At 37.9% G+C, this 12,543-nt stretch overlaps 1 protein-coding gene across 2 annotated transcripts; it reads right to left on the bottom strand.

The window, feature by feature from the left end:
- Positions 1-5,518: 5,518 nt before the first annotated feature.
- Positions 5,519-12,304, bottom strand: napepld (N-acyl phosphatidylethanolamine phospholipase D). Of its 2 annotated transcripts, none has more exons than XM_079294497.1 (10): positions 12,079-12,304; positions 9,365-9,440; positions 8,701-8,814; positions 8,393-8,533; positions 7,810-8,034; positions 7,575-7,678; positions 7,258-7,423; positions 6,940-7,088; positions 6,727-6,841; positions 5,519-6,238 (listed from the first exon to the last, which is right to left on the bottom strand). In XM_079294497.1, the coding sequence occupies exons 1-10, from the start codon at positions 12,231-12,233 to the stop codon at positions 6,107-6,109; spliced, it is 1,377 nt and encodes a 458-aa protein (XP_079150623.1). In that variant the 5' UTR covers positions 12,234-12,304; the 3' UTR covers positions 5,519-6,106. The 2 variants fall into 2 exon arrangements, with proteins under 2 accessions (XP_079150623.1, XP_079150624.1); XM_079294498.1 differs by lacking the exon at positions 12,079-12,304 and adding an exon at positions 11,086-11,372.
- Positions 12,305-12,543: the final 239 nt, after the last annotated feature.

Raw genomic sequence — 12,543 nt, 5'->3', positions numbered from 1 at the left:
TTGACATGCTATACTATGACTTTTGATGACTTTTTTGACATGCTATACTATGACTTTTTATGACTTTTTTGACATGCCATACTATGACTTTTGATGACTTTTTTGACATGCTATACTATGACTTTTTATGACTTTTTTGACATGCTGTACTATGACTTTTTATGACTTTTTTGACATGCTATACTATGACTTTTGATGACTTTTTGACATGCTATACTATGACTTTTTAGACATGCTGTACTATGACTTTTTATGACTTTTTTGACATGCTGTACTATGACTTTTTATGACTTTTTTGACATGCTATACTATGACTTTTTATGACTTTTTTGACATGCCGTACTATGACTTTTTATGACTTTTTTGACATGCTGTACTATGACTTTTTATGACTTTTTTGACATGCCATACTATGACTTTTGATGACTTTTTTGACATGCTACTATGACTTTTAATGCCTGTTTTGACATGCTATACTATGACTTTTCATGCCTTTTTTGACATGCTATGACTTTTTATGACTTTTTGACATGCTATACTATGACTTTTTAGACATGCTATACGATGACTTTTAATGCCTGTTTTGACATGCTATGACTTTTTATGACTTTTTTGACATGCTATACTATGACTTTTTTGACATGCTATACTATGACTTTTTATGACTTTTTTGACATGCTATACTATGACTTTTTATGACTTTTTTGACATGCTATACCATGACTTTTAATGCCTGTTTTGACATGCTATGACTTTTTTGACATGCCATACTATGACTTTTGATGACTTTTTTGACATGCTATACTATGACTTTTTATGACTTTTTTGACATGCTATACTATGACTTTTGATGACTTTTTTGACATGCTGTACTATGACTTTTTATGACTTTTTTGACATGCTGTACTATGACTTTTAATGCCTGTTTTGACATGCTATGACTTTTTATGACTTTTTTGACATGCCATACTATGACTTTTTATGACTTTTTTGACATGCTATACTATGACTTTTTATGACTTTTTTGACATGCTGTACTATGACTTTTTATGACTTTTTTGACATGCTATACTATGACTTTTGATGACTTTTTTGACATGCTATACTATGACTTTTTTGACATGCCATACTATGACTTTTGATGACTTTTTTGACATGCTATACTATGACTTTTAATGCCTGTTTTGACATGCTATACTATGACTTTTCATGCCTTTTTTGACATGCTATGACTTTTTATGACTTTTTTGACATGCTATACTATGACTTTTTAGACATGCTATACCATGACTTTTAATGCCTGTTTTGACATGCTATGACTTTTTATGACTTTTTTGACATGCTATACTATGACTTTTTATGACTTTTTTGACATGCCATACTATGACTTTTTATGACTTTTTTGACATGCTATACTATGACTTTTTATGACTTTTTTGACATGCTATACTATGACTTTTTAGGACTTTTTTGACATGCTATACCATGACTTTTAATGCCTGTTTTGACATGCTATGACTTTTTTGACATGCCATACTATGACTTCTGATGACTTTTTTGACATGCCATACAATGACTTTTGATGACTTTTTTGACATGCTATACTATGACTTTTTTGACACGCTGTACTATGACTTTTTAGACATGCTGTACTATGACTTTTTTGACATGCTATACTATGACTTTTTAGACATGCTGTACTATGACTTTTAATGCCTGTTGTGACATTCTATGACTTTTTTGACATGCTATACCATGACTTTTCATGCCTTTTTTGACATGCTATACTATGACTTTTCATGCCTTTTTTGACATGCTATGACTTTTTTGACATGCCATACTATGACTTTTGATGACTTTTTTGACATGCTATACTATGACTTTTTATGACTTTTTTGACATGCTATACTATGACTTTTTTGACATGCTGTACTATGACTTTTTATGACTTTTTTGACATGCTGTACTATGACTTTTTATGACTTTTTTGACATGCTATACTATGACTTTTTAGACATGCTGTACTATGACTTTTAATGCCTGTTTTGACATGCTATGACTTTTTTGACATGCCATACTATGACTTTTGATGACTTTTTTGACATGCTATACTATGACTTTTTATGCCTTTTTTGACATGCTGTACTATGACTTTTAATGCCTGTTTTGACATGCTATGACTTTTTTGACATGCCATACTATGACTTTTGATGACTTTTTTGACATGCTATACTATGACTTTTTATGACTTTTTTGACATGCTATACTATGACTTTTTATGACTTTTTTGACATGCTGTACTATGACTTTTAATGCCTGTTTTGACATGCTATGACTTTTTATGACTTTTTTGACATGCCATACTATGACTTTTTATGACTTTTTTGACATGCTATACTATGACTTTTTAGACATGCCATACTATGACTTTTGATGACTTTTTTTGACATGCTATACTATGACTTTTTATGACTTTTTTGACATGCTGTACTATGACTTTTTATGACTTTTTTGACATGCTATACTATGACTTTTGATGACTTTTTTGACATGCTATACTATGACTTTTTTGACATGCCATACTATGACTTTTGATGACTTTTTTGACATGCTATACTATGACTTTTAATGCCTGTTTTGACATGCTATACTATGACTTTTCATGCCTTTTTTGACATGCTATGACTTTTTATGACTTTTTTGACATGCTATACTATGACTTTTTAGACATGCTATACCATGACTTTTAATGCCTGTTTTGACATGCTATGACTTTTTATGACTTTTTTGACATGCTATACTATGACTTTTTATGACTTTTTTGACATGCCATACTATGACTTTTATGACTTTTTTGACATGCTATACTATGACTTTTTATAACTTTTTTGACATGCTATACTATGACTTTTTATAACTTTTTTGACATGCTATACTATGACTTTTTAGGACTTTTTTGACATGCTATACCATGACTTTTAATGCCTGTTTTGACATGCTATGACTTTTTTGACATGCCATACTATGACTTCTGATGACTTTTTTGACATGCCATACAATGACTTTTGATGACTTTTTTGACATGCTATACTATGACTTTTTTGACACGCTGTACTATGACTTTTTAGACATGCTGTACTATGACTTTTTTGACATGCTATACTATGACTTTTTAGACATGCTGTACTATGACTTTTAATGCCTGTTGTGACATGCTATGACTTTTTTGACATGCTATACCATGACTTTTCATGCCTTTTTTGACATGCTGTACTATGACTTTTTATGACTTTTTTGACATGCTATACTATGACTTTTTTGACATGCTGTACTATGACTTTTTATGACTTTTTTGACATGCTGTACTATGACTTTTTATGACTTTTTTGACATGCTATACTATGACTTTTTAGACATGCTGTACTATGACTTTTAATGCCTGTTTTGACATGCTATGACTTTTTTGACATGCTATACTATGACTTTTTAGACATGCTGTACTATGACTTTTAATGACTTTTTTGACATGCTGTACTATGACTTTTGATGACTTTTTTGACATGCTACTATGACTTTTAATGCCTGTTTTGACATGCTGTACTATGACTTTTCATGCCTTTTTTGACATGCTATACTATGACTTTTCATGCCTTTTTTGACATGCTATGACTTTATGACTTTTTTGACATGCTATACTATGACTTTTTATGACTTTTTTGACATGCTATACTATGACTTTTTATGACTTTTGACATGCTATACCATGACTTTTTTTTGACGTGCTACTGTGACTTTTAATGCCTGTTTTGACATGCTATACTATGAATTTTCATGCCTTTTTTGACATGCTATACTATGACTTTTTATGACTTTTTTGACATGCTGTACTATGACTTTTTATGACTTTTTTGACATGCTATACTATGACTTTTGATGACTTTTTTGACATGCCATACTATGACGTTTTATGACGTTTTTGACATGCCATACTATGACTTTTTATGACTTTTTTGACATGCTATACTATGACTTTTTATGACTTTTTTGACATGCTATACTATGACTTTTTATGACTTTTTTGACATGCTATACCATGACTTTTAATGCCTGTTTTGACACGCTATGACTTTTTTGACATGCCATACTATGACTTTTGATGACTTTTTTGACATGCCATACAATGACTTTTGATGACTTTTTTGACATGCTATACTATGACTTTTTTGACACGCTGTACTATGACTTTTTATGACTTTTTTGACATGCTGTACTATGACTTTTTTGACATGCTATACTATGACTTTTTAGACATGCTGTACTATGACTGGTAATGACTTTTTTGACATGCTGTACTATGACTTTTGATGACTTTTTTGACATGCTACTATGACTTTTAATGCCTTTTTTGACATGCTATACTATGACTTTTCATGCCTTTTTTGACATGCTATACTATGACTTTTCATGCCTTTTTTGACATGCTATGACTTTTTTGACATGCCATACTATGACTTTTTATGACTTTTTTGACATGCTATACTATGACTTTTTATGACTTTTTTGACATGCTATACTATGACTTTTTAGACATGCCATACTATGACTTTTGATGACTTTTTTTGACATGCTATACTATGACTTTTGATGACTTTTTTTGACATGCTATACTATGACTTTTTATGACTTTTTTGACATGCTATACTATGACTTTTTAGACATGCCATACTATGACTTTTGATGACTTTTTTGACATGCTATACTATGACTTTTTATGCCTTTTTTGACATGCTGTACTATGACTTTTTAGACATGCCATACTATGACTTTTGATGACTTTTTTGACATGCTATACTATGACTTTTTATGCCTTTTTTGACATGCTATACCATGACTTTTTTTTGACGTGCTACTGTGACTTTTAATGCCTGTTTTGACATGCTATACTATGACTTTTCATGCCTTTTTTGACATGCTATGACTTTTTTGACATGCCATACTATGACTTTTTATGCCTTTTTCGACATGCTATACTATGACTTTTTATGCCTTTTCGACATGCTATACTATGACTTATGACTTTTTTGACATGCTATGACTTTTTAGACATGCTATACTATGACTTTTTATGACTGTTTTGACATGCTATACTATGACTTTTTTGACATGCTATACTATGACTTTTTATGACTGTTTTGACATGCTATACTATGACTTTTTATGCCTTTTTCGACATGCTATACTATGACTTTTTATGCCTTTTCGACATGCTATGACTTTTTAGACATGCTATACTATGACTTTTTATGACTGTTTTGACATGCTATACTATGACTTTTTTGACATGCTATACCATGACTTTTAATGCCTTTGACATGCTATACTATGACTTGTTATGCCTTTTTCTCTGACATACAGTCCTTACTTTATTCGAGATGATTTTTTGCCATACTATAGGGCTTTCTCGCTTATTCTAGATAGAGTTCTGTTGACAGGAAAGAAACACATTTTAAATGCAAGTTATATTTAATGGGGGAACAAGTCTAAGCCACGTTCATTCAGCGTTCACATAAATCACTTAACAGAGTACTAAAATGATTCTACTTTTGCTGTGAAGCAAATAAATCAGTCTACTTGCGTTCTAAGAAGTGAAATCACACTAAAAAGCACTATTTAAGACATGAAGGTGAACCCAGCTCAACTTCAGTCTGCGTCTGACAGTTCAACAAAGCTTTCTATTAAAATACAGTGGTTGGGAATTCATTTCACAGGCAAATAGATTTCTTCTTACACTTCTACGTTGGCCAGTGTACATTCATCAGCGAGCACCAATCTAAATAACTTTCTGATTGTTTTCTGTTCTATTACAGCTCACAGGAACTTCGAAGTCCAGCTGTGTGCGACCATGAAGCTGCATCTTTCTCCCGTCCAGTTTCATACTCTAGGTTTGTGGTTCAATTCCACATTGTTCCCTGCACCAGTTACGCCATGTGAGTTTACACCAACCAATAACACTAGCATGAGACATTTTGTTTCAGTGGTTGAACGCTTCCTGAAGCAGATCACAAATACGATTTCTAACTTCTTCTGCACTTCGTTACAGAGAGGATCAGTCAAAGACGTGTCCTTCCTGTGACGCTAAAAGGCGGGACTCCCCGTGATGTAGAGTGAAAAAGGATTCTCGCTTCAGTCCTTTCTGTTCCATGGCCTCTCGCAGACGAACCGGTGGCTCCAGGTAGTACTGATGAAGAGGGGACGAAACGTTAATTGAGTGATTTTTTACTTTGTAATCTAACTTTCAAAGTGCGGCAGCAAGCCGGAGATTGCATTAAATTGGGTTAGCGAACAATGACACCTTGTTACCAGAATATAGTGCCGGAGCATCTGTTGGGCTGCTGTGATTTATAAACCATTTGATTGACACGGTGTTTTTGAAGCAGCACATCTCTGATCGGTCACTAATTAATACAACCTCTGTTTCAATGTGCATTAAAGGAATAGTTTGACATTTTTGGAAGTTTTTCTTGTAGAGTGAAATGACACTGGTCCCACGGTTATCAAGTAATGTGCCAAAAGCCTTTTGTTTGGACTCCTGCAGTGTAGCTGAAGCGAGCCGATGACATTAGCAAGCTAACACATTCCATCATCAGCTCTAATTTGTTTCATAGAACTGTTAGGTGGTGTCAAACTATTCATTTAAACCACAACTAATTAAACTGCACATTGTACCTCATAGGCAAGAGCAAAGGTTCCCCAGTGAATGGCCACGGAGTGTTTGGCCTGAAGGTCTTGGTGGATCCGAACAGCCTCTTCTGGATCTACATGCTGCCCCTGCATCATATCCCTGAAAAACAAAGTCCGTTTTAATCTTTGCAAAGGGGTTTCATTGACCGTCATATTTAGGTGGAGTTATAAACAGCGTGTGTCTATTATGTACAGAACCTGGGCAGGTAAGCGCCAATGGGGATTGCTGCGAGGTCAAATGGTCCGAAGCGCCGGCCAATCTCCTGGAAGGAAGTGCAGTAGCCGGTATCGCCAGCAAAGAAGAATCGATGATCCGGGCCCAAAATAGACCAGCTGCCCCATAGAGACTGAGGGAAACATTCATATGCGTTCAACTCAAAATAAAAAATGAAACCCTCTTTGTGCTGTATTGAAATATTTGCTTTCTAAGTAGTTTTGCCAAAAGTACATGTTATGTCATTCGCCCTCTACTCTTCTGGTGATTGATTTAATACATTAAAGGTAATGGATTACTACCTTGTTGTCGTCCAGCGCTGTGCGCTTGCTCCAGTGTTGAGAGGGTGTGCAGACAAAGGTAACGTCATCATGACCCGGGACACAATTCTCCTCCCACCAATCCAGCTCCATCACATTCTCACAGCCCATCTTTACCAGCCAGTCCATCAAACCCAGGGGCACGAACCTGTGGAACACATTTTTCAATGTTATGACATTTTATACTACAACTTTTCTTCTTAAATTTGATGGCATAATAATAATGCTTGTTGGTTAAGAGTGTAAGCTGAATACTTGAACTACAACTGGTGAATAGAAGCCTGGATCTCAACACTTACCAGCGTAGCTCCCCTCCAAAGCGTGCATTGAGACTGGCCACGGAGCCAGCATCCAGATGGTCATAATGAGAGTGACTGATGACAACAGCATCGATCCTGGGCAGCTGTTGGCAGAAGGGTTAAAACATGAAACCCTGGTAATGATGGTAGCAGCCAAAGAAACTATGCTTAGGAGAAATGATATGATTGACTTAGCATTTCCCTAAAGATAAATTAAAAACAAAAAGTACTGCACCTGTTCCACAGTGCAGGGGGGTCCTCTGTACCTTTTGGGACCCATGAACTGGAACGGTGAGGCCCTCTGACTAAATATCGGGTCCGTCAGAATATTCAGCCCGTCCATTTCAACCATAACTGTGGCGTGACCCAGCCAGGTGACTCTCAGACCTGGACCGGAGTCAGAGAGGTCTGGGCTCTGGACAAAGTACGGTTCCATCACTGGGAGCTCACTGTCCAGAGCCTTCACAGGAAGGAGAGGGACACACAATATTACAAAATGTTGCGAGCTTACTTTCAAACCTTAAACTTTTGGTCTGTACACCCATTCACAGGGTGAACAGAACTGTGCAATTAAGGGGTTAAACATGCGTCTGCTGCTGTGTGAGAGCAGTCAGCCTGCAAAGCTCTTACTGAGCTCAGCAAGGTTTCAACTAGAAATACTGTGCGTGTGTTTGGAGAGCTGACAAAGAGCAATAATACGACGAGAGAGGCGGGGAACTCTAACACTGATCACTGTAAGACATCGGACTGGGAATATTATGAAACAAAGCAAAGACTGTAGTTAATGACTTTAAAAGTTTACTATAATAACAGCACACCTCTTTAGTAGTTGGTATGTTGCTGTGATTTTTATCCAACAACAGGAATCTGAGCAGGGTGGTGTAGGAGGGGAACCGCCATGTGGGCCAGGGGTTGGTCCAGCGGCCATGTTTGTCCCGGCAGGACTTTGTTACTTCCTCCTAGAACCAAAGTAAACCGTGACATTTTAGCCATTTATATTAGGCTGAAAGAATGGCATTTCACACAATACACAACAGTTAGAGAACTGGAAGGATGGCATGTTGAAGGAAGGGAGTTATGGAAATGATGATGGTGGTCAGGGGGATTATGGGAAGTGAGGTTTTACCTCCAGCCGGTAGTCCAAGCGGAAGCTCTTGCGGGAGGAGCGAGACGAGCTGCTCTTCCTCGGGGTCCGAGCATCCACCTCTCCACCCTCGGCCCCTCTCAGCATCCCATCATCCTTGAGTGCAGGTACAAACAGACACACAGGATGGGAAATTAGCGCCATCAACCAAATAACCAACCATGATTAAGACACGCTCTTGTGCCCGCAAATTGAAAGAAATATGAATTTGGAATATAGTTTCAGCTTCTGGTTGCTTTGTAACAATCTGGCCAAGAGTTCTGGACTGATTTAGCATCGCGCTCCAACACACATTGGGCAGTTTAAAAAGGATCAAAAGCGATGCAGCAGAACCAATGATCTGTTTTGACAAGGAATAAAAACAGATGACGCTCGATGCAGTAATACCCCCAAAAACTTCTGCAACGTTCCCCTTGAACAGCTGGCGCACGAGTCAAGGACGTCAACATCAGTGACCGTGAAGAGAACTTTTCACAATTGAAAGAATGCGAGGACATTTTGACATGAAAAGTACAAGTGTACAACAACACTGATAACAACTGCATTCCAAAATGTCTGCAGTGAAAACATGCGACCACATTTGAACAGCAGAAAGTCATATTTGTTGGTATTGAAGTTAGAATTGACCACATGTTGTTGTGCTTACCTCCACCGGGCCATTTCTCTCCTCCAGAGCTGCTCTGCCCGAAGACGACGGCTTCTCCATGGGCTCACCACCACACCTAGTGCGCAAACACACACACACCCAGAGTTTTTGACTGTGCGCTCACATGTCATGTCTCGTGCTTTGCTACCACAGGGCACCACATACTAACCCTGGGTCTCAGTATTAACATCTTATCTTCTAACATCTTGTTGGCAGGAAAAACTATGACACAAGTTGCTTAGTGAGGGTGACGGATAAAAACACACAAAGAGCTGTTTTTACTCTTGTGTAATACTGAGTCGTAAGTAACTGATGCATGACACAAAGATAATGAAGGCCATCCACATAAAAAAAAAAGCCAAATTAACTATAAATATGAAGTGATTATGCCAAACTAGGATCTAACTGTACTCATTGAATCAGACACTTCATTACAGGCCCAGTGCAACAGTTTTCTTCTCTCCACCTCAAACATGGTGGTGCAATATTAAACTGGGAGTTGAGCCCGACTCTGTGCTACAGGTCTGGTTTCAGCTGACTCAGGTAAAATAAAAAAGGAGTCCGGGACCGACTGTGCGACTAAATGAAATAACCACTTTTGTCGAAAAAGTTGCAACATACGAGTGAATTTGACATCTTAGTTTGGGGTTGGGAGAAGAAACACCCTACACACCTACACACTTTCTACTCACAGCCCTTCCTTACCCTGCTATTACCCACAGCACAGTGCAGCACACACCCTTACTAACTACTATCCACTTGTAACTGATTCCATTGTGCACTTATGAGGAAATGCACTGGAGGGTGGCCTTCTTTGCTGTCCCATATTGATTGAAGAGAATTGTAAGTCATGGGTCCTGGGTAGCACGATATTGTTGCGAGGCTAACGGATGGATCCTCTGTTGTGCTGCTAGACACAGCCCCACAAACGCACCGGTCCTCTTTTGGGGGGTTGGGGGGGCACGCCACACATTAAAGCTATGGGCGTGCTGATGATGCACTCGGGCCGCGTGAATGGACTTTAAAATGCACAGAAACACAGACTCTCTGGGACAACAATGGAGCTCTGACAAGCAAACAAAGACACATGGAGCCAGCCAGCGTGCCCCATGTGGTCACATAAGCAACACATCTAGCCTGAAGTGAGAGTTTCTCTTCTTCTCTGTCGTCAGGTTAAATTCAATATTTCTATTTACGTGATCAGACATGAGGAAAAACACAGGCTGTAGCCCACACCATTTGTGCATGACGCTTAAATGCTGATGACCATATTTACCTTGCAGTTAGGTGTCAGTCAGACTGAGCAAACAACATTTTATTATAGCTATCATCATGATCACGCACACATCTGAACATGAATGAGTCTGGCTGTGAAACTAACTGCCCAACCATTTAATAAGCAGCCTCAACATATTTAGACATCTTCAAATATCTCCCGTTTACAATGTGTGACCAGACATTGCAGCAACAATAACACTGGCTGTGTTATTAACTTCTTTGCCAAATACAAGAAGGAAATTGAGTAATGCTTGCTCAGTTACACTGCAGCAGATTTAAAGAGAGAACTGGCCCAGCTGAACGTGTCCCTTGGGTAAAACTACAGCGACAGTATGGAACAGATTTAAACCGCGGGCCACCATGCACTCACTGTCGAGGAACAAAAGCATCGCGACGGGCTACAACACATGCAAAACAGTTGTTACTATTTTCAGCCAACTCACCTGGAAACTTGAACGCAACAGAATAGCACCAGTTGTTTTCTTAGCGGGGAGACATGTTGGTTGCGTTTACGTCAGCCATATATTCGTGTTCACGCGAGCTGGGTAACATTATTAGGAGCTATGCGCTTCCCTGAGCGCTTCCAATTCAGTTGTACATGAGTGTGATGTGCCTTTGAGTCACCAGCGAGAGGGAAGTCAAACAGCCAGTGCCGTTGGAGGAAGATGTCTTTCAGAAGGTAAGTGGTGGAGTTTAAATGCAGCAGGACGGCGAGGATCATTAGTCGGCACCAGCTCGGCTTCTCTGACGTAGGTGCAAAGCCCTCTGATCACGTGACCGCCTCTAAAAACTCTGCCTGTGACGGCGGGCTGTTTTATAAATAACTAAAAACGCACTTAAATAGAAATAAGGGTGAATTCATGTTTAGGACTAAAAAAAGAAAAGTGTTGCTTCCAAAATATTTGTAAGACTTGTCTCTCATTATTATTGCAACTAGTACAGGAACGCTTTATATTATGTCTGTTATATGATGCTTAATCATTTAGTACAAATAACTACCAACAATAATAATTATAATAAATAAATAGAACAGCGATATCAATTCAATCCAGGCAATCACATGCATCTATTTTCTTTTTAATATTTTGATTAGTCAATTATCTCATTGTTTATTTTCTGTCATACTGTCAACTCAACTACTTGCACACAAATAAAATGCGGGGCCTGTGCTATATATTCAACACTTAATATTTAGAAGTAGATTGAAACGTGATCCCTTTCAATAAAATGACAGTGGAATACTTTTTGACCACCAATCATCATCATTCATCTACCTGAAAAAGAATGGTGCTCAAACTAATGACCAAATGAAAAAAACATGTTACATTAATTGACTACAAATAATCCGTACACTCTCCCTGGCACACATTTATACTAACAGCTCGAAACGTATGCACTCTTTGCACGTGTAGACGTGTAGTAGTATACAGGCTTACCTTGAATTGCTCCTCCTAATGAAGGACACCTGGGGACACTTGAACCCTGACACACAACCGGTTAGTCGCTCGTGGCGTTTACTAAACTTACGTCCACACGCCCGAAACAAATGTACCGGCCTGCACAACACTGTCTCCATTTTAGCCCTTTGCATTGGACCATATTTGCTTTGGAGTTTTAGTAAAGAACACAAAGGAGAATACAAAGGAGCATTTGTCTGCAGCTTAAGAAAAGTTGTTCAGCGTCCGGAGAGCTGAAGTTTGAACTTCCTGCCAGATGCGTTCAAGGACTCTCGGAAATGTCACAATTCATAGCTGGGCTTCAATGAAACGCTTTCTTTAACTCCCTTTAGACTCAAAAACATTTAGATGTCTTATGTAAAACATACAAAAGCTTTCTCTTGAATCTGTAAATGTTTCAAACTGTTTTTGTACATTTATTCTGGAGGTAGTCAATAGAATATA

The sequence above is a fragment of the Melanostigma gelatinosum genome (genome assembly GCF_949748355.1).
Source record: "Melanostigma gelatinosum genome assembly, chromosome: 22".
NCBI lineage: Eukaryota > Metazoa > Chordata > Actinopteri > Perciformes > Zoarcidae > Melanostigma > Melanostigma gelatinosum.
This window is presented reverse-complemented; position numbering and strand designations above follow the sequence as displayed.